Source organism: Aythya marila, assembly GCF_965140915.1.
Source record: "Aythya marila genome assembly, chromosome: 5".
NCBI classification, from domain to species: domain Eukaryota; kingdom Metazoa; phylum Chordata; class Aves; order Anseriformes; family Anatidae; genus Aythya; species Aythya marila.
The window spans coordinates 18,113,835-18,140,422 of record NC_139046.1 but is presented as its reverse complement, the minus strand read 5'-3'; the positions used below and the strand labels follow the sequence as shown (position 1 = coordinate 18,140,422).

The 26,588-nt window shown below is 36.6% G+C and overlaps 1 protein-coding gene across 3 annotated transcripts in view; it reads right to left on the bottom strand.

The window, feature by feature from the left end:
- EML5 (EMAP like 5) overlaps positions 1-26,588 on the bottom strand; it is a 101,781-nt gene that overhangs the window by 71,143 nt on the left and 4,050 nt on the right. For all 3 annotated transcript variants that reach the window (XR_014317616.1, XM_082761622.1, XM_082761623.1), the window contains exons 2-5: positions 9,874-10,033; positions 7,521-7,619; positions 6,852-6,920; positions 4,185-4,370 (exon numbers count right to left, since the gene is read on the bottom strand). Coding sequence is in view for 2 of the 3 variants with exons in the window: in XM_082761622.1 (XP_082617748.1) it covers positions 4,185-4,370; positions 6,852-6,920; positions 7,521-7,619; positions 9,874-10,033 (514 nt within the window). In the remaining variant the exon portion in view is untranslated. The remainder of the gene's footprint in view (positions 1-4,184; positions 4,371-6,851; positions 6,921-7,520; positions 7,620-9,873; positions 10,034-26,588) is intronic.

The following is a 26,588-nucleotide window of genomic DNA, read 5'->3' as shown; positions in this document are numbered from 1 at the left end:
TAATTTATATAAATTCAGACATTTATATAAAATCCACCACACTAGTTCTAACTACACAATTCCTGAACACGTGTAACTGCAGTTAGCTGTAATTAGGACCAAGCATTCATATGGAAAAAAAGTGATTAGTACAAGCAATCACGTGGAAACTTCAAGCATGCTCAAAAAGCAATTGGCTTCTGAGCAATACAGAGAACAGAAACATTTTGCCTGCTTGGCACTTCCTTTTTAGTCCTAAATACAATTCAGGATGCATACACTAACATATAAAGCAGGATATATATTGGGCACTTACTCTAAGACATAGTCTCTCCTACTATATACTGCACAGTAAGTGGATGGATTGCAAATATTTTAAGTTGGCATTTACAAAGGAGAGCCATTACTGGAATGGAATCTTCATATCTAACAAATTATCCATACCATAGTTGAAGAATGGGCATATTACTCTAAGAAAAAATAAATAGTTGTCTATATGCCTTTCATTAGCTGAAATAAGTGGACAGTTACATTCAAATTCATGACCAGCCTAAACAGTAGGGGAAAAATACTGCATGACTTAATGTATTGGTACATGATACCAGCTTAAAACCATTCATTTAAGTTCATTATATTGTTTCCATCTATATTTAATCAGTGTTCAGCCAGCTGACATAGGTGTGCAATAGTTCTAACAGGGTGCCTGTTATTTAACCTCAAGCCTGTTATTTAACCTCAGTTTCTGACATCAATCCACACAACTTTAATGTGTACCTCTGAAACACTATCTCAAAATAAATTATTCAGCTGCTGAGAAAGCATCTTATGTACATTTACTATGCTAGGCAAAAGTATAGCACACAAGAAACTGTAAAGCATGCAGTGTTTTTAAACAAGCATAATATTTTGTTTTAATACTTGTGTAACTTCTTGTGTTTATATTTCAGGTACTTAATAATCATGGACTACCCTGAATTTAGAACCTCTAAAATGAATTAAAAATAGCTGATTCTATAGTCTGTTGGTTACATTGGTACAAAATATAACATCTGATAAAAGATTTTAAGCCAGAATATATATCGTTAATTTTTCAGAATCAGATGGACTGTCTACAAATAACCTCCTGTAGTCCCAAATGGCACACTAATGCCAATGAATTTTCATATATTTTCATGTTACCTTGTTTTTTCACTCCCTTTTAAAACTTTCACTATTATTAATATTTAGGGGAGATCTGCAAAACAACAATTCCACAATTTCCCACTGTGATACAGTACTCCCCACACATACATTTTGTGCCTCTTCAGCCCTGCTCAATTCCATCTTTTCCTACCTTTCACTCCTACTTCTATATTCAGTGAACTCTGCAGTCCTTTTCCAACTAATTCTGCAGTCATTCAAACACGTCCTTTGCACGTTAGAGTTCTTAGTATTGCTGTAACAGAAGACAGATAATCTGTCTTAGCTGTGAGCTCTTATTTTGCCTGCTAAAGTTGCTATCTATTTCCTCAGTTGCTTTTACTGGAACACCCTGAACTGCTCTTAAAATTGTCTGTTCAACTAGGGTAACTATAACAAAGTCAGTCAAACTGATTAGTACCTGTTTGCTATATTAATGCAGACCACTGCCAGCTGGATGGATTGCGTCCCCACATCAGTAATATTCTTTAGAAAATATTTTCCTGTATCCAAGATACCTACCATTTATGTTGCAAGACAGGAATACACAGTACTTTATGCAAGTAATGAGACATGTTTCCCTTGAATACATTTTCAGTCTAATTCAAGCCTGTTGAGCAATGATGAGGCATGATAAACAAGAACACAGGGATAACAATTCCAATAATAGCTCACTGAATGTAATCATATATAGATTCCCTACTATGTACACTCTGTGCTTTTAACAGCATATGCCCATCACAAATGTTATCATTTACACCTGCATTTTCTTTTTAAGAGAACGGACAAATTAGTCATGAGTTTAACTGTAAAATATGATGGTTATAGTTTGGTATGTCTGAAGAGGCATTCTTATTCCGAGCTGCTATACTTTGTGCTTACAATAATCTAACAATTATCCCTTTAACTAATATTTTATTGAGAAACAAGGTTTCATTTTGTTGGAAAGTAAGCTTCCAGAAAAGATTTTACTGTTTTTTTTTTTTTTTTCCCTGAAATTGGTGAGATTTGTAGTGACTCTAATCTCTGGTGAAAATGAATTCCAAAGCCATGGCCTAGTGAACCTACTTAATTTTCAGCACTGCAAACGACAATTCCATTGAGCTGAAACGACACAGCCAAAAATAGAAGGTTAGATAAGACTTACTCCAAGGTCACCTGAGCTCTGCCCGCTGACTCTACTGAAGATAAGGAGCACAGCACTTCAAATTTAATCTTGCGTTCAACAAAGAACTGATGCAGCACATATGGTAATGGAGCAACAAGCTCTCATCATCTTGTGTTTATCAGTTGGGTCATTTCAAATGTGATCCCACATTCATATTCTTCATAGCCAGATTTTTATTCATAATCAGATACACTATCATATTATAGAGCTGATTGAAAAAAGTAGTCCAAACCCTTGCAAATTTTAACTATATTCAACAAGCTGCAACCATTTCTAAACATACATTTCTCAATCATCAGTAAACCAAAAGTCTCCTTACTACTGACTCATTGCGACCTTTTCCATGCACGTAAAGTCCATCACTTTTTGTCCCCGCCATTCTACCTAATAAAGTTATGTAGCAGTTGTAATTTCAGTCATATGCATCATCCCATCCACTCGAAAGCAAGCACTTTCTCACAAGAAAGAATAATTATCTGTTATGCATTTTTATCCAGAATTTCAAAGCAGGAATATAGGAAAACGTATATTTGTACTTTCACATTATTTAAAATCATTAATAAGTGAACTACTTCAAATATTATCTAGAATGCACAATACTTTCCAAAACAAAAATCTACTTCCAACTAGTAAATAATATAGCTTCACAAAGCTACTTTAGCAGTTTCACATCTCATAGGTTAAAACAACCAGAAACTGATTACCTTTCTTTTTCATGATACTTTGACGTGTTAGAAGTTGAATCTTCCATTAAATATTACTAAATAAACATGAGACGAAATGAGGACTCTCATAGTTTGACATACACAAATGAAACTGCAAAATCCTGATATTGTTTTTGCTGCATGCCTTTATCACAAAACCATATACTTTGAAAGAATACTGAAAATATATGAACGAATACTTATGCAACAAAAGCACAATCAGTTCATAGCTGCATTAAACTTTTGGATTAAGAGAAAATCTTACCATGCACTTCTGGAAAAACAAAACAAAACAAAAAAAACTTTGTGAGATGTCTTTATTTTTAAAAGCTGTATACTGTTCTAAAAAGCTGAAGCAATACGGTAAAAAGAGAGCAACATAGGACAAGAATGATTGACTCAAGCTAAAATGACTAAGCATGTGTCTAGACAAAAAAGGTACATGTTTGGGCTTAAGTAGTCTGTAGAATCAATGGACTTTAGAGAGCTATCACTTAATTAGCCAGTAGGACTCAATTCACAAGATCACAGAATAGCTGATGTTGGCCAGAAACTCTGGAGGGCATCCAGTCCAAACTCTGCTCAAAGCAGGGTCAGCTAATAGCAGATTGCCCAGGGCTGCATCCAGTCGTATTTGGATTATCGCCAATGGAGATACGTGGATAGAGACTCCACAAGCTCTCTGGGTACCCATTTCTTTGTTTCATCACCCATTGACTAAACATAGGAGTCCAGGCCACCTGATATGCTTCTGAATAAATTAGATATCCACAAAATACAGTTAGATGATGTAGACTTATACTCAATACTGGTATCTAAAAACGTCACTAGACACATGAGCAAATGAACAGAGCAGTAGGTGTCTATTTAAGGGAAAATATAAATACATTGTTTACAGACTAAATCCCCATCGACTACAACGGGAAAAAAACACAAATGGGCAGCTAAACGCATTTCTCAATCTAATGCTCCCTTTCTACCGCCACAGAAATCTTAAGCCAGGGAAAGAAAAAGTGAAGAAGAAAGATTAGACATCATTAGTCTCTACCATGGGGAATTGCTTAGGAGCATAGACCAGGTGATCTTGCACCATCCTTTCTGGCTCTCCAGAAATCTGTTTATAATTTTATATTAATTTAAGGAGATATACTTACAGCATGTGCTCCCTGTATTGTCCGTACAAGGTTTATTCCTTTCCAAACATAAATATCACCATTCAGTGCGCCAGAATACGTCACTTCATCTCTTGCACAAGCTAGGCACAATATAGTTTGGAGATCACCAGTTTTGCCAAAAACACCACGTTTTGGTGTCAACGAATTGCCACACAAGCTCCAGAACTGCAAGATAAAGTAATTTAGAGAGATGGATATTTTGCTAATCTCCTATAATTTAACATGTTCTTCTGAGAGAGAGAGAGACTTTACTTCCAAAGTACATCATCCATCTCCTTTTCCCTGCTTTAGTTCGCCACTTGTTTAACATTTTCGCTGCTTTAGTTCGCCACTTGTTTAACAACTTTTTATTTATTTAACAGAGTTTACCTTTCCACATCTGCACTGTGGAGTACATAGGAAGGAAGGAGTTTCTGGGTATCAGTATTAAAAATCAAATTGGAATTCTTTGACCAAATTATAATTTGCACATCAGCTGTATTTTCAGTCATTTTGGAAAATGGTTTCATAATAGAATTATCTGATCTTTCTCTAATGCAAGACACAAGCAATGCATTTTCACTTTGTAAATGCTGCATTTATACTTTACACATTTAAAGATATGATTTGATCATAGAAATTTCTGATACAGTTGCAACTTGCTCTGTTTATAACTGGCTGGTCTTATTACAGACTTAATCACTTCTGATCATATAAAGTAGTTGTCTTTCATATTCCCATCAAACCCTGATGTTCAAACACACAAACGTGCACTGTAAAGTCAACAAGCTGCTGGACAGAATTTCAAATCCAGTGCTAAATGGAAAAAAAATCCAGTGCTAAATGTGAAAGTATTTATTTAATCACTGCTGACAGGTTACACTTACATTGTCTCAGACTGTTCTGCGTATGCATGTTTACTGAACTATATTTCACAGCAAGTTTCTGTTACCAACAATCTTTTCAAAATTCTAAGCATAGAATTCAATTAATACAGGATAATATAAAAAGTTGCAACAAACAGATTTTTGTACCAGCAATAACATAATGAAGAAATAACCATACACCGACCAGACAAATCCCTGTGTCTTAACTACTATTTCTTTAACCAAAGTACACGGTCATAAATTATGTTGTTACTTGAGAAGTAACCGTACAATTACTGCATGAATTAAACATTAGCCCCAACATGGAAGAAAGTAACTTATCTAAAAGAAGTAATTCCTTAGTAACACTTTATTTGGAATTCCCTATTTAACTTGATTTTGTGAATTAAAGAATGCAATAACAACTTTATTTTGTGAATCAAAGAATGCAATAATATTACTAGCAGGAAAATAATTAATTACTGATATCAAAGATAACACAAAGAATTTAAGAAAAGAGAAAAAACCTCTGCCTGCTCAAAAGGTCTCTACACCATTAGGATTGATTTTTATCTAAAAGTTTTTCTCTAAGGAAACATCAATTATTTTTAAAATGCCTTTTTTAATTAAAAAAAAAAGGCTTTGTAGATGCTTTAAAAAAGCTTAAAGTTGCTCAAATAAACTTTTCTTATATAAATAGATAGGTTTTGACATAAAGCCACTGTAAATATACTAAATCGCAGCTGGCAAATGTTAGCATATTATTGACATAACAGTCCTTTTAGATCTTGAATCAGAAAAAAAATGTATCAAGCTCTTGGAAATCTGTAAATGACACACTAAACACTATGCTCAAAGAGGTATGCAATCTAGCCAAGATACCGTAGACTTTTTCCAATAAGCCATCAATCTATATTAATCTAAAAGTTCCTTTTAAGAAAAAGGCAATATTTTTCCCCCCACCATAGGTCCCTACACATTAAGAGCAATACAGAACTTTTAAACTGCCATCTACTGCTGTTACATGGTAACACAGAAGGCAGTGCATAGGATAAGAGAGTGACTTCCTTTAGGAAACATACCTAATGGCAGCCAAGCATTGATAATCCTGCTGACACAATTAAGTCTGAAAAAGCAGCTGTTTCTGCATGTCAGTTGGTACACGCATCAAACAAAGCAGAGTGTTTTTACAGAACACTGTTTGAAGAAGACACGACCTGCCCAAATCATGAATCGTGCCATTTTGAACACTCCTTGCCCATTACAAAAGCAGGAATAGCATGCAGAGAAAAAGGAATTAAAAGAAAAATCATTTTCCTTTCCCTTTCCACTGTATTTCTGTATTCTCTCAAAATAAGAAATGCATTCTCAACTCATTTCACCTCATAATGCAACAATTGTTTAAGAATAAGAAACTTGAGTATGAGGACTGACTTTAAATGTGAGTACTTTGTCTCACGCTACTTGAGATTCCACGTGCATTTTAGACTACCTAAATTTTAAATTATGACGGGATCATCCCATGTGATACTACTGACAACTCTTATTCTTTCTGTATTTTTGTCTACAAGGCCACAAACTCTTTTCAGCAGAGACTGTCTGCTTTTCCACTGTATATATTGTAACATGCCTAGTGCAGTCATATATGACCCATGGCTGCAGTCCTTAAGTAACAGTAGTAATCATACGAAGGACCTTTCATATTATATTCCTTTCAGATACGTACTACTTTTAGATTCCATTTTTGCCGTATCTTACAAAATATAAATAATTATTTTATAATTATCATTTCTTTCATTACCTTGATGTGTTTTACGCCACAGCTGACAAGCTTGTTTGGCTGGTACAAGTCCCAAGAAATATCAAATATCTGCATTAAAACAAAACAAAAACAAAAACAAAACAAAAAAAAATATATCAGCAGAGATGGTCTTCCCAAGGGATAGTGAAAACAGTATAAACCTGTACCAAATTAACAGACCGTCTAAAATGCTTTAAATAGAGCTACCAGAATGACTTATTTATCCCTTCATTCAACAGTGAAGTTGAAAAAATGTAATTCATATTCTTTGTTGGTGTTTTTTTTTCTCCTACAGTAATCACAACACATGAAAATAACAAGATTCATTTAAGAAAATCTAAGAGACTAGAGAAATCTAAGAGATAACTTGCATTTTGATTTTACATACTGGGATTAAGGTCTAAGAAGTGCTTTAATTTTGCAATTCCTTTGCATGCTCACAGTCTCAACAAAGCGTACACAAATATACGAGCTACACATTTTATTTCAGAAATAAATTTATGTATCTTTCATATCTTTACATATCTTAACACACATCCACATTTTATGCAAATTCAGTTTCTATAATGTAAAATTTTTTTTTGTTTAGACAAAGCTCTAGTACGTATACAGAGACATGGTTTAACAAATTAAGACTACATTGACACTCAAATTCGTAGTAATACTTACTCTGTCTGTATGACCAGGAGCCATTGATAACAATTTTCCTTTTCTCCAGTCCCATACACAAACTGTGTTTTTTGAATCCAAACCAACTGAGACCAACCGCTAAAAATAGCCAAATTAAATAAATAAATAAAAATAACTCAATATATTAGTGAAGGCTAGAGAAAGAGTAACTTCAAAGAACAAAGTCACAACAAAGTTGAGTAAGAAATATCTACACTTTGATGTAGAAGAAAAAATATACCATCTTATTCCGAATGAAAGCTTTCTCTCTTCAATCATGACATCATGATCATAAAGGTCTTCTCAGATAACAACATATTTTTTGATTCATAATACATCATTGTATATAACATACATGGCAAACAGTAAGAGACATTTGCAAAAACAAATAACCTCTCAAAAGTTAATGAAATTACTTGCATTTACTTTGAATTTCATCTAACTTGCAGAATTCAAGTTATTTATTTAAAAAGTTCAAGAGATACAAAGAAACAAAAAAGATTTTCTTCAAACTTCTTAGAAACAAGAGATTAAGAACAGTTACAAGCAAAAGCAAACCCCAATTGTAAACTTTTTTTTTCCCCCCAAATACAGAAACTTATTTCCAATAACATCATTTCTTTTCTGTCTCTAAAGCTCCAAAATTAAGGGAAGAAAAAAAAAAAAAAAAAAAGAAAGTTAAATATAAGTGATCTTCATGCTCCTTAATTATTAATGCCAACTTCAATCTTTTAGATACTCTTAAATACATTATTGGAAGGAACATCATTTTCAGTTTCAGCTACACTTCTAACAAGGTCAATTCCAGACCTACTGCACAAAGAGAAGCGTAAAAGTAGACTAGCTTTACAAACGACATGCAGCCAGCACACACACACAAACAACAAAAAAACAGCTGATGCCTTACCAGATATGAACTGATATATTTATCTTTCAAAGGCATTTGAAAGATTTATTAAATGATGCTTTCAGTTCTCTTAAGAACCAGAAAATCTTGTTACCAACCTGCGTATCTCCATGGTAAAAGGAGAGTTCAAAGGAGAAGGTCAAAAAACACAACACCAACTAATGATCTCACAGAAGAATATATTGTAAAGAAAGCTGGACGCATCTCAACAGTAGGGAAACTGTAGAATAACCTTGGCTTTAGATGAAACAGCTGCACCAGCATATCACCAAATTGTGTGAATCAAATAACAAAGAATTGTCTTCCTGAGCTAAGCAGACAAGCAGGGGTGGAGTGTATATATTGCCCAACAAAAGTACAAAAACTGAACCACTAATAAAACAAACTCTGAAGAAAGCAACAGGCTTGAGCTGGCTTCAATCCATTTATTCCTTCCTGGGAACTGGGGATGCCCAGAAATGCGATGGTGAGCATTTAAGACTGACTACAGGAGTCATGTTTTCAATGCAATTCATCTGTACACTGCAATTGCTACATAATGCTTATTTTGCAATTTCAATACATTTCTGTACCACTCCAATAAATCAAAATCCCATGTAATGTCAAATATTTCAAGTAATTAAAATCACTATCAAACATTAGACTCTCCTCGTGGGGAGTATTTAGAAGAACCTCATCAGAGAGAACTGCAGTCTGACAAGTCTGGATGTAAAAGGATAGGAAAGATGCAAACAAACATATTTTGCACATGGAGACACTTCCAGAGGGAGACAATTCTGGAGATACAGATCTCAAAAAACCTGTATCCAGCTTCCCTTTCAGGCCATAAGATTTAAAGAAGTGCCCAAAAAAAAAAAGTGATCATATGGAAACACGGAGAAAATCAGAGTCTGAATTCTGGCCATTTATGGCTTTTAACATAAAAATCAGTTCTGAACATTCCTAGAACAAATCACAGATTTGTTCAATTTTTTTGAGAGATTCAAATCTCTCAAATCCACACAGGGAATGCATAACTGCACACTAAAAAAAAAAAGTTAGAGTACTCCAACAAAACAATCTGGTAAATTCTGATCTTAAATTATTAATGTTGCCCAAGTGAGGAATTGACACACGAGTTTACACCGACAAGAACAACACAGAGAAAAGACATCACTGTCAACTACAAAGCATGTTGTAGAAAGCAGCTGACTCTGGAAAGCTGCAAACAGCGAGAAATTAAAATGATAAAATCTGTAGATCAATCTGACAAACTCAAAGCCTCCCTACAATAATTTCAGTATGTTTTAACAGAAACAAGTTACAACTAGGCTTTCCTCCATTCATGTTCAGTAGAGCCCCATCTGGCATCAATCATCTTAATAAGGACAGCCACCAATCTCTCCAGCAATACAAGAGCTCTCACAGATGCAGAGTTTCTTAAAGTGTTTGAAAAGAATTACATACCTGACCATCTAAATCAAAAGCCAAGCAAGCTATACCGTGTGTGTGAACATCTTTCAGAACGGATACAGTTTGCACAGTGTACGAGTCCCACACACAGATATACGGTTCTTTTCCGACTTGACCTGTTGCCACCAGCACACGTTCAGGATGCAAAGCAAGGCTGCCAAAAAAAGAAAGATATAAAATATTTTTGCATAAAACTTCTACATTTGCCTAAGTTGTTTGCATTAGTGTTTTTTGATAGAAATTATTTTATAACATTTTACCATTTATAGTAGATTTTATATCTTTTTGAATCAAATTCCATAATTGCTGTAATATTTAATACGGTTCATGCCCCCAAATTTCTTCAATTTGGGCCTTCAAGCATTTCTCCAATTAAAGATATGGGTTTTGTTTTGTTTATGGCAGTAAGTTGCAAGGGAAGATGTGATATCTGTCAATTCATAGTTCATAAAATAAAAAAGAACACACTGCAATAGAGAACCAACTATGTTACTTGATGAGATTCTACACAGAGTAGATAAAACAGGCCAAAGTGATCTAAAAAAATCATGAGTCAGGGAGATAAACTTTCAAAAGCCAGCTACTTAGTTTGGCTAAAATTTTTCCTCCCCCTACTAATCAGAGGAATGATCTGTGGAGACTGGTGGGCAGAACCACCGCCAACATATACTTAACATATTTATCTTCTCAACATTACTTAGAAAGGAGAAAGGTTGAGCACTTCGCAGCGATAAGATCTTACACCCAAACTTTGATTTTGATGAATGAAGTTCAAAGGGTGGAGACCAAGGGAGTATATATGTGTATATATAAATATATATAAAAATGCACCAAGGAAATGACCAGAAGATTAAATTCTTAAGATATATATATCTCTTATGTGTAAAAAAAAAAAGTAGAGAATCATGTTAGAAGCTGCTTATATTTCATGAGGCCATGCTGCACCATGCTTTATCCTTTTGTACTTTTTCTCTTATCATATAGCATTTCAGAGAGTTGTCAGATTTCACAAGCACAATGCTAAGAGAGGAACCATTTAATCTTCAAAGTTTCCACAAAAGATAAAAAAGACTGTGGGCCTTGCAAAGTTTCTTCGGGAATTCCTCTTTCTCTCTATTCTGCATTATCCTCAGTACAAGGGTCAAGCAACCAACATTTCCCCACTTTGCTTGTCCTCTACTCCATAGATATTTCTTTGGTTCTCTGCTTTCTTCTTTATTTGACAGAGCAACCTCATAATCAAAAAGCAATGCATGAAGGAACTGGCAAGCAAAACTTATCACATTTCACTTCAGTTCTGCCACCTAATCCTGACCAACACCTGCACATCTCCCAGAGCACACAGGCAGATGGTGTATGCATGGGGAAATAAGAAAAGCATGTGGAGGGCGAGAAAATGTTGCATTCGAAATGATCTAATTTTTACAAAGACACTGTGAAGAGGGAGAGAGAAGACCAGATGGACAATAAAGAATTTCAAGAAGGGAAAGGAACTGAGAAGACTGACTTTTTTTTTTGTGCTTGGAGACAAACTAAGAAGAAAAAGTAAAAATACAGCAGTCTTATGACTGATTCATGAAACATGACGTCAGGACTTTTCAATCCCATACTTAGCTCTGCTACTTGCGCTTGGTGCAATTTAAGGCAAGTGAATCACTGGAACACAGAAATACACGGAGGGGCAATCAGACGAGGGGCACCACTCCACAACTGCAATTCTGATAGCCCCTATGCTTGAAAAACACTCAGGCGTTGCTCTGGACATGCAGACACTTGCAGGAACAGCCCCACACCACACCTTGCATTAACACTGCCTGCACACCAACATTGGCTTACTCTGTCCTGACCAAAAGCAACAAGTGAAACAAGGGATCGATTCGGGGACAGTTCTGTTCAATAGTTTTGTCAATGATCTGGGTGCAGGACTTGATGGCACAGAGCTGCGGCAGAGGAGGGTCAGACTGGGCATTAGGGACAATGCCTTGACCATAAGGGTGGTCAGACAGTGGGACAGGCTTCCTAGAGAGATGGTTGGTGCCCCGTGCCTGGCAGTGTTCAAGAAGCATTTGGACAGTGCCCTCAGTAATGTGCTTGAGCTTTTGGTTAGCCCTGGAGTGGTCAGGCTGTTGGACTGGATGATCCTTGAAGGTGTCTTCCTGTTCTATTCTAACTCAACTCTATTCTACATAAAATACTGGCTTAAACAGAAAGCTCACATGTAGGATCATGGAGAAGAAATTAAGATCCAAAGCCTGTCTTTTAATCACAACAGGCACTACCACAGAATTAACTGCCCTTTATCTATTATTTCAGTCTCTACACTAAAATTGCTAACCACCTTTTTAGATAGTCACTGAAAGTAAAAGAAAATAAATACGCCATAAATATTTTAAATTAGCAAGCTTTTCTGAAAAAAATCCACTGTAGAGGGATTTCAAGAAAACTGAATAGCAGAGGTGTAGGCAGCAACTGAAGAGGTGGTTACCTGCAAGTACCTTTCCTTGCTATTTCTTCTAACACAAGGAGTGAAGGATTGGTTAAAGTACTACTACCAACTTTTTTAGCTCTGGCTTTTCAGGACAGGTTGAAGAGGGAAGCGGGGAATGAGTCAAGGGACTGCTACTTCTATTACCTACACTGAGAAAAAGAAAATTGCTACAATTATTTATGTGACTTTCCTATGAGCTACAAATGATATGATGCTATTTCTTCAATATTCAAGTCTTGACTGCTTTTACACAGCACGTTCCAGGTCTGAAATTTTGAGCTCTGACCAAAGCTGAAGAATCAGACTCCAGTTTTCAGAGACCTGAAGATCATTACCAGGTCTTTTGTTGGACTATGAGTGACTGAGCAATCCTTACAGGCTTCACAATAAATACCAGATACATGTGTATGGTATCTTGTTCTAACCTCCTGAGTAAAAGCATAGCTACAATTCACACATTCAGGCATTTTCATTATTAAAGCAGCCCTGAGCAATGTACTGCATGCAACTTATTAATGCAGAAAGAAAAAAAAAATCTAACTCAAATGGGTGCCTGGCATGGAAAAACACTTGCAATCCAGAGACTACTTCACTCACACACATGATGCATTCAACAGAAACAAACAAGCACAACAAGATCTCTCTGAATATCCCCAGAGGAGATATCGCAGACAGCCCTGCAGAGGTGTCCAACTACAACACTCCAGCTGCTGGTGTTGTTGCTTACTGCCCATGGTCAGTCCCTGCGGAAAGGCAGAAAACCATGACTGGGGCTCAGCTCTCAAGACAGCCGCCAGTGCTGTTGGTGTAGGCTCCACAGATTTCAGTATGCTGATCTCTCACAAGGATTTTCTTGTGATTTTTTTCTCCCTCCTCTGTAGGGGTAGGAGAATGCTTAGTGCAAATGAGAAGCTCTGCACCTGGAAAGAAAGAACTCATGTTCCTTTTACTGTTTTGATAATGAAAGCTGGGATGACCTCTCCAGGTTAGGCTGCGGAAACTGTGCTTGCAGCTAGCCTACATAGACAGGCTGGAAAATTGTCCCTGATATTTTTTGCTCTTTTCTGAGGGATGACTAACCTGAGGAATGAGATACCACTGCTTGTCCAAAAAAGGAAACAAATATTCCTCACAAGACATGTTTTTCAGGCTTTCCTGCTTACCTCTGGCCTGTCTGACCTGGACTTTTCCAGAGCAAAATGATAGTTCTAACACAGTGTCTCCAAAGAGGCAGATCTGAGGGAAAATGTCCAAAAAGGCATATATGACCACGAAATAAAGCAGGAATTAGACTAACAAATTGCTTAGTCAAATTAATTTTGAAATTGGATATAAAATTCGATACTTCTGAGAAGAGTTAAGAGGTAGAAAATCCAAGACTCTGCCTCTCACTACTGCAACCAAATAGCCAGAATCTGCAGAGAACAGAGATCTGCTGATATCTCTGACTGGCATGCCTTTTTCCAGATGGATCTTCCAAGCTGACTGAAATACGGTATTACAATTTTAACAGTGTACTGAAAAGGGATATGCCTCTCAACTCATTGCATTCAAGCTCCTCGCTTACAGTCCTAACAAAAGGCTCTCCCTCCCTTCCAGAATTGCACACAAGCATTCCCCACCACTCCGACCAGACCCACACACTGTACAATCCCCAGGGTAGATTAATGATGTCAATGATTAATGCCAGCCTCTTGAAGAAACAAAAATTGCCCATAGTATGAGTTTGGGATGACACCAGAGACACAGTTGTGACCCTCCAATTTCTGTGAGTTTTGTGGTGGGAAGGGATCCTGAAGGAGAATAGTCTGCAAAAACTCTACTTTATTATAAAACAAATCAAGATTTTTTCTATCTTCCCTTGTTTTGTTCTGAGCATTAGCAGGCATTGATTAATACAGACAAGCTGCAGACAAGGATACAGTATTAAAGATGATGTTTCCTTAGCAACAATATTGGATGAAAATCCAAGAATATACTCACGTGACTACTCCTGAGCTTCATAAAACTAGGACACCAGTAAAAATGCACAAAAAGTACTGCTGCAAAATAACACACTCAGATATCTATTAATGAAGAGTCAATTTCAAGTGTCAAATTGTTTCTATGAGTAAAAAGAGAAAAATATTTTCATTGTAAGTTTAGAGATATTTTATGTATAGTTGTAGATAATCTCTTATTTGCTGACACTTACCCATATTTCTCCAGGAAAAAAAAATAATAGGAGAAACTACATTTATGTCATACTGCCTCAATTGCCATAGCAGGAAGAGCTGTAAGCAGCAAACATTTCTCGTAAAAGTTTATGTAGATCAAATCTGGGCAGGCTTATTTCCCATAGACAAAACAAACCACTACTCTTCATGAAGCATCATTACTAGGTCTTCCACATAGCTGCTGTCATAGCACCAAGATCATGTAAAGCTTTTTTCAGATTCCTTAAATTGTGCAGGCATAAAACTTCAAACTAAGAGAGTCTGTAATGGGGACCAGGCAATAGGATAGTATAACATTATAATAACAGTGATTATTCCCAGATGCAGTTTCTCTTATTATTGTTCTCTATTCTCAGACAGATGCGTATGTTTTTAGATTAACAAGAAGTAAGAGTTGAAGCTAACATAAAACTTATCGAAAGAGACTAGTAAATCCTTCATCAACAGACTCTACTTGTCATTCACTGAAAAACACATTATCATTAGGCGTAAGAAATGACATATCAGAATTTCTGTTGTTGAAGTTTATTCTTAAAATAATTTTACAAGGTTAGTAAACTACAGTTCAAATAATTTGTACTTTCCGTTCTCATCTAAAAACAAAAGTCTCCAAGTAAGAAACCTTGATGATGCATTCTTGCTCAGACAAACTGAGAATAATACACAGAAGATCCAAGACAGACAACTGGAAAGCTGGCAAGAATCTTGTAAAATTCACCATTGCAAAGCCCTAAGTTTTAATTTTCTTTCATTCTTTTTGTAAAAAGGTGTCAGATTTCTTATTTGTTGTTGTTGTTATATTTTATTTCAATATGGACACTATTGAAACATCCAGCTCCAACAAACACTGTGCAAGGTGATATTAGCCATACTCAGAAAATGTTTTGCAAAGGAATTCTCTTCTGTCCCATTTCTAATTGCTTTCAAAATACTGGTTATGGCTGCCCAGTCATTTCCAGAACATCCAAACAAGCAATGCAACGGAACTCAAAAGCCTAGACTCATGACAATAAGAATTATACTGTAAGAGTAGTAAGGAAAAGCATCTAAGATGCTCTAGATGAGCATCTAGAAACTGATCTGTGCTATCATTTATAGGCTCATCTAGACATCATCATACCTTAACAAAGCCAGGGGAACGAAATTTCATTTCCTTTATCTAAAGGCTTGTTTGTAAGAGATTCTGAATGAGAACCTTTTAGTCTTTTCCCTGTTACAAAACTCAGGAGAAGAGAACAAAAAGACAAGATCTTCAAAGAGGAAAGGGTTAGAGAGTGAGCGCAGTAACACTAATGCAAAGTTTCCAACTGGACAGATATGAAAACTGAAGAAAAATGTTCTTGGAGCTATATGCCATTTCATGCAGGTAGGTGTCTGGTTTTGCCTCTTGTAGACACCTTCTCCACTGCTGAGGGTGCAGTTGGTTTAAGCATTCTAGTAAGGGAGTTAACACCTCCAGAAAACAGATTAAAATTTTTCCCTTCCTTTCAAATATAAATGATTTTGCCAGTGTCAATAGGAACCCTCTTCATTTCTAATTAAATACAGGGAGAAAATGAAACAATGTCAAAAAATCCCATTACACTGTTTGCAGAATTAGAAATATAAAGAATGAAAGATTTAAGGTCAAAGTGTTTACTCCAAAATTTTGAGCCAGGAAAATAGCAAAAAAATTCTTTCCAGAAAAAGATTATTTTTGATGTCCCTAACTTCACAAGCTAACTAAATAGGCTTCTGTGATGTACAAAATATACTTATTTGTAAATCTTTCACTATTATGGTAAAAGTCTTGAAACAACGTTTTCTTGGAGTATCTCTGTAACAAGACTTACAAATTTCATCCAGTCATTACCATTTGCTTCTTCTCCAGTGCAGACTTAAAACACTTTTTAAGTTACTAGATTAATCTTCCCTCTCTGGTTTTTGAAATTTATACAAGATGTTTCAGTATTATATAGAGGAAAAAACAAACCACAGATTATACAATTTTATTTCATATGTCTGAGTAAGTCATGTAGATTAAACAGAAATTCATTCTTCTCTCCTAGGGGACATATTATGAATAACTTATCAGAATATGTGAGAACCTATCATTTGAATATGCAAGAATGGAGTCATGGAATAATTAGTGACAATTTTTGAAAGGTTTTTCTTTTGTACAGAAAGGTCACTGTGTTAAAATTAGCGATTAGCTTAAAATAAGGAATGGTGGGAAGAAAGCAGTGACAGAGCTGCTAGAGAAGCTGAGACAAGCACAATATCCTGTGCTTCAATGGACTCTGTTTCATTACAAACCAAAAAAGGGTTAGAGTAGAAGGGAACACAAAGACAACCTGCATTTTGCCAACCCTGGAGACCAAAGATCTGCTAGATATCCTCGTGAGCTCCTGAGAGCACCGGGTGTTCTGCAGGTGTTAGTCACATGTGTTTTCCTACAGAAAAGTAAAGCCAAGGACATTTATCATCCCAGCATCTCACTTCACACCCAGAATGGTGAGATGAGCAAGGGCACCACTTAAAATTGAGACAACACCTGAAGCATCATTTAGGAACATCATACAAATGTGATAGAGGCCTGGAATGCTCTAAAGAAAGTACCTGAAATTCTCGTTTTGCTTGCTGTCTTGATAACCACTTAAGCAACAGCATAGACATATAACAGGAATATTTGCATGAAATACTGTCTGCTAAAACAAACAAATCCCCATGTGTAACAGAAGCATAAAAGAACAGGAAGGCATTCGAAAATGTAATACTGAAAGGACTCCAAGGTCAATGGGCATTTGGTAGGCAATGAAAACTGTTGTAAATCTGAATTCACAAACTTCATTATTAAAAACCACTACAAAGGACAAGATAGATAAATAACATTCATGAACAATACTTCCAAGAAAATACAAGTATTCTGTTCTAAAATTATGTTTATCTCAAGGATAAGGATCCAGTTGTGTATTACCAATAAGGTAACAAAATATATTCTCATTAGCATTAGCAAACACTGTAACCTGCAAGGGATAAAAATCAGTTATTTATAAATGAACTTACTGCTGAATAATGTCTCATAGGTTATTCATTTTTATAGCATTAATTTCTATGACAGAAGCAGCAATTAATAAAGCACAAAGTAAAAAAGGAACCTGTGCCAAAAAATACACATATCTAAAAATGCAACCTCAATCAAAAAAGCAAAAATACAACAAAAAAATAATAATTAAAAAAAACAACAAACCAAACATTTACCACTTCCTTACATTTTCTCTGTTATTTCTCTAAGTACTCTGGAAGAAAGAAATTAGCTTCAAATGTCACATTCACCACAATAAATCCTCAGGCAACCACGAGATGCTGTCAGATGCCTTGTCCTGATCTAAGATAAAGCATCATTCACCTTGCTTGCTCTTGTGGAGGGACTATAAGCAGGGAACGAGGATTAACACAGTTCTAAAAGTCAGGAGCAGGTTTATACAGTTGTCAGATAACCAAAACACAGAACTAATCCACTCATTCTGTATGCATACTGCCTAGATAAAATGGAGACATCTCACCACCACTCGCCCTCGAACAACAAAAATGCATATAGCTTTCTATGTGACTTCTACCCCTAATCATATTTTTCCCCAATAATTTTAGAAAACTATATAGGGGTGTGTGTAATGTTTGCACGCATCTACATAACAGTGATATTTTAGGAGCTTTTTTTATTAAAACATTACCCTGTAATTCAGAGAACTGAAGAATTGCTATTTTTATAACATATCCAACTAGATCTAGTCACAAAGTGTTCCACGTAAATAGAAAGAGGCAAAGCAGTAAAAATTCTTTTCCATCTAGTCTTTTAGAGCATCATTATAAGACTGTCATATCCACAAACTTTGTTCTCCAATTCCACTAAAGAAAAATTCAATACGCAATCAAGACTGAAAAGTATGAGCTGGAGATGAGAACACAATGACTTTACTAGAACTATGGGCACTTGATAAACACCATTTTCAGCCTGGACACATCTGCTTTACTATTAAGTCTCATCCTTTGCCTCAGTTTTGCTTCTCTTCTCTTTAGTTGAATCCTTCACAAGAACTGTACATTTCATTTATGTATAGTTTTATGTCAAATATCCAATACAACATATCTTGTACAAAGACAGTTTAAGTCATACATGCCCTATAGACAACACAACATTAATGGAAAAAAATCCCTGCATGTCATCTGTCACCGACCTGGCTAAACCGCCAGTAGTACCACTTGTGGTATCTGTGAAGTTAATCAATTTGTTGAAATAACATTATTCTCTGCAAAGTTATGGCACTTACTCTTTGGACACAGTTCCCCTGTTTCTTGGGAGCAGGAGGGAATTTCATACAAGTGTGCTGATATGAAATAAATTTTAAGTACTGTTCACAGAAGAAATCTAATATGGCATATTTTCGTCCTAAAGTGAATACCATTGCTAACAAAGTTATCTTCACTGAGATGTATTTAGACACGTGCATAAGCATTCTAAAATTCATGTTAGCTTGACATTACTGTCATGCAAATTCAGCAATGTAAACATCAACTTTGCATGTTCCTAGCAAACACGGGTGTATAATACCTTAGCAATCAGACTAATTTTTCTTTATTTTGATAATTTTAACTAATTTCACAGTATTGTGAATAAACCTCTTCCTTCCCATTTAAATCCTGGTTTAGTTTAGTTTAGTTTTGTTTTCTCTCCAAAGGTTACCACAACACTAAAATGCAATATAAAGCACTTATCAAGATAACCAAGTCTTCTGTAAGAGACTAGTTGTTTGTTTTTTTGTTTGTTTGTTTTGTTTTTTTTGTTTGCTTTTTTTTAATGTCAAATTGATCCTGACTGAAGATCACAAGAATGTAATAGAGCTGGAATTTCTGAGTGTGAGATCCTGGGTCTGAGACTGGATATGAAACCCAACAGTGTTAGCTGAATCGAACATAGAAATCTCTTTAATCTAAAGTGTATGTTTGTTTCCTTTACTTCTACAATCCTATCTTAAATTCTAGTAGTTTTGTTAATATTTGGACTGTCTAAAGTAAATAAACATCAACAAAAAGGCTCACCTCTGTTCAGAAAAAGAGGCACTTCAATTCCCAACTGAGGAGGAGTTATTACTGCTTTTGTATGAATCCATTACTCTTAAGCATGGGAATATCACTCTGATGGAAAAACAATGCTGAGAGGTGAGCCCCCCAAAATATCTATCAAAGATGACCCTATGATTATTCAAGCAATGTAAAGCTGGACATCATTGTTGGGACGGGAGTTAAAATAAGAGATTTCTTGACTTAAATGAGAGGAAGTAATGTGTGTGTTTTAAGGCAAAAGAACCAGACTGATCAGGGGTATACAGATACAGATTTTGATCCATCCTTTGTGCAGACCAAAGCAATAGGCACTGTAAAGAAAAACTCCCGTGAGAAGAGCAAGCAGTGACATGAAATTCAGAAAAATGTCTGGAAAGATTGTCCCCTGTATCTTCGGAAGTAGTATCTGAATACCCAGGGCTTTGATAGGAGGACAGGCATCAGGCACCACCTTACAGGTCCTATTAGAACAAAAAGGAGTCTACCTCTCAACAGCGACAAGGACTTCCAGTCAACAGAAAGTCTTTTTCAACTAAGCCCAGGAAAGTTACTCTGCACAAGACATCTAACATTTCTCTGAAGATTTAATAATACAGACATCTCTAGCAGCTAGGTAAAATGCCAAGAAAAAAGCACTTTTCTAATGGAAATGGTCAAAGACGTCTTGCTTTAAATGCACTGTAGCAGTGCAATATCTCACCTATTGCCAAAATAATAGATGTGTCAGCATGTGATCCTCAAAAGATGTAATTCCTTCATGTTCACAGGCTGATGACAATGTCTCTAAGAGTGATTGATTCAAAGTATGTATCAGTTACTACTGAAAAATACTTGTCCTCTGTAATGCTGCGATCGCTTTTGCTATTTTCATGACCAAACAGTAAATTGAAGCAAAAATACAAACAGCTTCAAATGAAAGTAAAGGTAGTAGACAGGGAAAAAAGTTCCAGGGATTTATTATCAGATTGTAATTCTTTGTGGGTTCTTTCTTCTGCAATATATGACTGATAGGTGTCAAAAGCTTGGCTTAAAAATTCAATCTTATCTTTTGCTACAAAGTCCTAAGGTAACTTGTGCCTGTTTCTCATCTTGGTGCAAATCAAGCACTGTATTTTGAAGAGTAATGTCTCCTTCTATTGTAGCAGCTACAACAGCAATCCAAATAGTAATACTGATGTAGAAATGAAAGTCTTTTTAGTCACTAGAGTAACCAGAGTGATCTGAGCCCCAACACAAGGAAGTTATACACACCTGTAACTTTCTGGAAGGTATTTATTTCGCTGGTATACCAGGGGAAATTCAGCCTAAACCAGATTCTGGTGTGAGTGCTGCCTTACCATGCAGAAAATCCTGACTGTATTTATTTTGATGAGAATTTGACAGCATCTGGGTTAAGCATTCAGATGAATTATTAAACTGGCCTGGAGAACTTTTACACTCTGCCACATCACTTGAAAAGAAAATTAAAATTCTATTCTGAAATTACTTGAAATTATTTCAAGTGCTCAGTAACTCTGTTTACCACATGAAAGTACCAAAAGCAAAAGATTATTCCAAGCTAAATAAATATCTTATTAATGAAACAATTTCACTGATATTACTGTAACAGCATCATAATTCTAAACGTATCTTGAGATATCTACATTTTAAACTGAGCATATGACTGATCCTTATCAATGCAAACTAGACAGCTTTGCCATGTTTCTGAGTAGTACTTTACTTCTCTTATCTGGCATCAAGGAAATTAAAAAAGTGCTGTCCTAACTCAAAAACTTAACTCTGTCTGTAAGTGATGTAATAGTAATTTACCAAATTGTGATTTTATTTTACTTCAAAATACAGTTTACACAAACACCTAGAGATACTACAAAATGTTAAACTAAATTCTCCAGCTTTTTAGCTTCATGTCATTATAAGCTTAAGCTTTAAAAACATCAAAGAAAGATAATGTAAAACAAGATTAAAAAAATATTTTTATATAGTTTTGGGGACATTTTATAATAATTTCTTTTCTGTTTCAAGCTATGTACATTTCAAAAAAAAGTACAGTGATTAGGTTAATAATTACAGTAAAATCTAACCTCAGTTTTTGATATGTCAGATAAAATAGCATGCTATGTTTTATTAATCTAAAACTCAGAAAAAAATATGAAAACTTTTAAAGCTGAAGTTTATTTCATTGCTTAACTGAAGCTTTAAGTTTTTCATAAAAACATAAATTTTCACTTCAGAGAAACCCTTCGAAAGAATTATTTTATTCAAACATACGAAGTGACTGCCTACTGCTGTGTATGCTATCATAATAACATTGTAAACGCAATAATAAGATAACTTCATAATGCCGTTATGAAATCAGCCAGGTACATAATCTACTTTCCTATCTATATCAAGAGGATAACTAGTGAATTAAACATCTAAAAAGCAGGTAAGCAGAATTATAATTGCTTTGATTGCAATTTGGAAAAATGAAAAGAATAGGGCAGACCCCAACATTTCTGCATGCAATTCTTTTAATTTTTTAACCATCAAATGCTATTAAGCCATTGGTTCTATTTCCTATCCTTCCGTGACATGTTGTCCTAGAGCCTCACGTTGTCACATTAGTTTGGAGAAAAACAGCCAACTACCAATTCAAGAAAAGCATTTCCTACAGCGCTAAGATGTTTTCTCATTTAAGTATTGACCTGATCTGCCCCTGCCTCGCACGCTGACAGAATCAGACCAGAAGGTGATGTGACTGCTGGCTACAAAAAGCGCGATGCATGAAGGCAAGCTTGCAAGCCCATAGCCCCTTGCTGTGTAGGTCTACTTGAATTAACTTCTGGTGTGTTTTAGATGTTCACTTCTGGTTGGATGTTTTTTGCATTTGCATTTATGCAGTTTTAACTAGAAAAAAAAAGTTGCTTAATATGCATGCATACCACAAACAACGTGCACATTCTAGTCCCATTCAAAATTGAACAGGAAGTGTTTTATTATATTTTCCTAAAATATTTTAATTTCATCAGATTAATCCACACAGAAGATACTTCAAAAAGATAACACAAAGCTCTAGGCAAAAAATAATCTTGAAACAAGGATTCAACAACAACCCTCTCAGCCAACATCTACCAGCCTGGTACAACACAGACATCTCCTCACAGCACTTGAACCACTCAGAAAACTTGCTCTTCTCAAGGAAAAAACAGATCATTCTCTCTCACTCCTTTAAGACACGAAAACAAGTCTGGAGTTTTACACACCTGATTGTCTGAGAGCACTTACCATGAAAAGCTGGACAGAGCATAACTGGGACTTTGGCAGTTACTTCTGCTGTAGGCATTGCCATTTTGACTGACAGACAGTCAAAAGATACTTGAGCTAGAGGCTCAGAGGAGGACTGATTAGTATAATTATGACATAATTTAGGCTCCATTAAGTCAGGAGTTCTTTAATGGAGGGAAATAAACTGATTATGCCTTTAAAGAACATCTGGAGATAAAAAAGTGAGAGGAGCTGGATTTCTCGTTCCTATAAACACAACAAACATGGCAGCGCATAGGCCTAAGAATTAGTTAAGAAGAAGACTTGATTTTAAGGTGAAAATCCAAACTTCCTGGAAAAAAAATCAGTCTCTCAAAATATTGTATTTAAAAGTGCGAAAACTATATTGACAAACGGTCTCGGTGAATTAACCTTGCCAAGTGATTTGGGTTGCTGTAGTGGAATTGCACACGTTGCATGATTCCACCATTACCTTGCATCATTTGAAGCAAGAACATGATTTCCTCACCGAGTTCCTCATCAAACGAACCCCACTTACAATGTCAGAGCAGGGACTGGCTGACGTTGGAAGAGACCCCCTGGAAGTCATCTTGCCCAACCTCCCCCACTTAAGCAGGGCTACCTACAGCCAGTTGCCCAGCATGATGTCCAGGCAGCTTCCAAATGTCTCCAAGGATGGAGGCGCCACAGCCTCTCTGTTCCAGTGTTTGACAACCCTCACAGTAAAAATTGCTTCCTGACACTCAGACGGAGGATCCTGTGCCCACTGTCTCTTGTCCTGGCCCCGAGTGCCACTGAAAAGTGCCTTACTCCAGTTTCTTTACATTTCCCCTTCAGGTATTTTTATATATCGATGAGATCCACCTCTGAGGCTTCTCCTTCTGGGCTATGAAGTCCTGGCTCTCTCAGCCTTTCCTTACAGCAGGTGTGCTCGAGTGCCTTCACCACCACTGGCCCTCCACTGGACTCTCCAGTACATCCTCATCTCTTGTGTTCTGGGGGTCACAGGACTGGATGCATTGCTCCAGTCCTGCTGAATCAAGCGGATGGATCACCTCTCTTGACCTGCAGGCAGTACCTTGCCTGATGCAGCCAAGAACACTGCTCGCCTTCTCTGCAGCAAGGGCACGCTGCTGACTTAGGTTCAATGTGGTGTCCACCAGAACCCCCGGGGCCTCTTCTGCAAAGCTGTTTTCCAGCCACTCAGCCCCAGCATATACTGGTGGTGGGGGGGTTATTCTTACAAAATACTTTCTTTGGGACTGCCTGTCCAAGACAACCCCAGTAAATCGGGATGTATGCACCTCATGATTTTCCTTTCTATTATATAAGCAACATTTTGAGGTGTTGCTACATGTGAGCCAATGCAGATTTGAGGTTCAGGTTGGAAATGAGGAGATGTTTCTTCTCAGAAAGAGTGGCCAGGCATTGGAGTCACCATCCCTGGGGGTGTTCCAGAAAAGGTTGGACGTGGTGCTTAGGGACATGGGTTAGTGGGTGATATTGGTAGTAGGGTGATGGTTGGATCAGATGATCTTGGACGTCTTTTCCAACCCTAATGATTCTGTGATAACCGTAATATGGATTTTACTCCTGTTTTCTTCCAGTAATGTTATTCAAGGATACAAAGCGGGATAACCAGACTTCTTCAAAAACTATGACTGTTGAAATAATTTAGGGTTTCTATTTCCACAAATAAATAAACAACAGAGATCCCTTCTAGAAAGGAAGTTCTGGACTACCCAGAGCTCAGCTGTGTCCAAAGAATTCTTCACCAGGACACGCTGAAGCACAATTTTCCTCTATCACATTGGTAATGCAAAAGAACAGAAGAGGTTGCACATGTAATGGATAACTAAGAAAAGTTCTCCTGGTGCCACAGCGGTGGTATTCATTCAGTTACATTCCACGGCATCCAAAACATACAACCAGTTGTGAAATTCCTGGTAAAAATGCATAGATCTCCTGCCAAACCAACCGACAGAATTCTATATGATAATTTTTGTAGCTGCACATAGTATCTGCTGCTCAACATTTGTGCTTGATTGTTATCTGGGGCTAGGTCAGAGCTACATAACATTTATTCCAGGCAGGAACAAGACAATAAGCCTGATAGCAAATACCCTAGCTTTCAATTACTTCAATTATTTACTGAGGTTTTTGAGAACTAGGACAGATCTTAGGGTGTCAGTCTACTGGAAGATTAGAAATGAAGGAAATAAAATAACTTCCCTCTGCATTACAAACCCTCTAGCGGCAGGTGTCCCTGTCCATGGCAGGAGCCCTGGATACAGGTGATCTCTGAGGTCCCTCTAACTCAAACCACTCTATGATTCTGGGATACACTGTTATGTTTTGTAAGAAAAAGAGCAAAAAAGTTTCCATTTCTCCTTTCATAGGGTTTTCTCGTGATATGCATCAAATGAAAAGGGCGCAAACAGGGGCAGAACAATACAAGGAGGCAGTGGAAATACACAGCATCTTCACAGAAATCCAACAGATAGGTATCCAAAGTGATAACAATGCATAATTAACAAAAAGAGGATGAAGAAAAGACCTGAGGCATCATTCAAAACTAGAACGTGACTAATCACTGCGCTGATAGGATTTCTGTCTGCAAACCACAGCTGAGAGCCATGGAGGAAGCCTGGACCTGGCTCCAGGAGGGCATTTACTGGTAGCAGACCAAGACAGCAGCTGCCAGAACCCACCTTCTTAGGCAGTGACAGCTGGACTAACTTTGAGAGCAACAATAGATGGAAAAATCTGCTTCAAACTGAGCTGGTGGACAGCACCAACACCAGGGAGCAGACGTGATTGCTGAGGTTTTGATTCCCACCAGAACTTCAGAAATGTTGATATTAGAGGAAAAATAAATAAATATAAAAGGTTATTTTGCCTTGGAATCCAAGGGTAAGGTGACAGAATCTCAAGCAGGATAATCTTCTGTAGATTGAGGCAAATTATTAAATATAAGAAGGTGACAGTGTTCCCAGAAAGACCACGTTTCAGAGTGGCCAGAGTTCTGGTTACTTCTTGTTCTTTAGGAAACGGAGTCCAAGAGAATTCCTACAATAGCTCACAGCAACAAATAAGAAAAACTGTATTAACAAAAGCTGTGGTTTGGAAACTTAACTATTTTGTTAAAAAAAAAAAAAAAAACAGAAAAACACAGTGAAATTCCCTCTCTTTCTGTCAGAACACAGAGAAGAGCTTGCCGTTCATTCAGCCTGTCTTAGGTATACATCTGCTTTGTGTAAGCATGCAACCCCTATGGTCTTGAACACAAAGAGCCATGGGGGGGGGGGGGCAAAAACAGATATTTTTAACCAAACCAAAAAGACAGTGCTGAAGATAGTGCCAATTACCTTCTCCTCCGTCTCTAACAGAGAATCTGGTAGTTTCTGGTAACAGAACTTGTTGTAGCAAAAAATTTCAGCATTTTTTAGAGATCAGCACAAATTCAAGAGGTTTTTTTTGCATGAGATGTGCTGGCATTAGTAAAAAAAAAAATCCAAATGTAACACAGGCATCTAAATGAAGTCTCAGTTTACTAGTGACAGAAGTTCTAGGAAGAATGTACAACGGCACTACTATTTGCCAGTTAACTGATGTGATGGATGTTACACAAGGAAGAG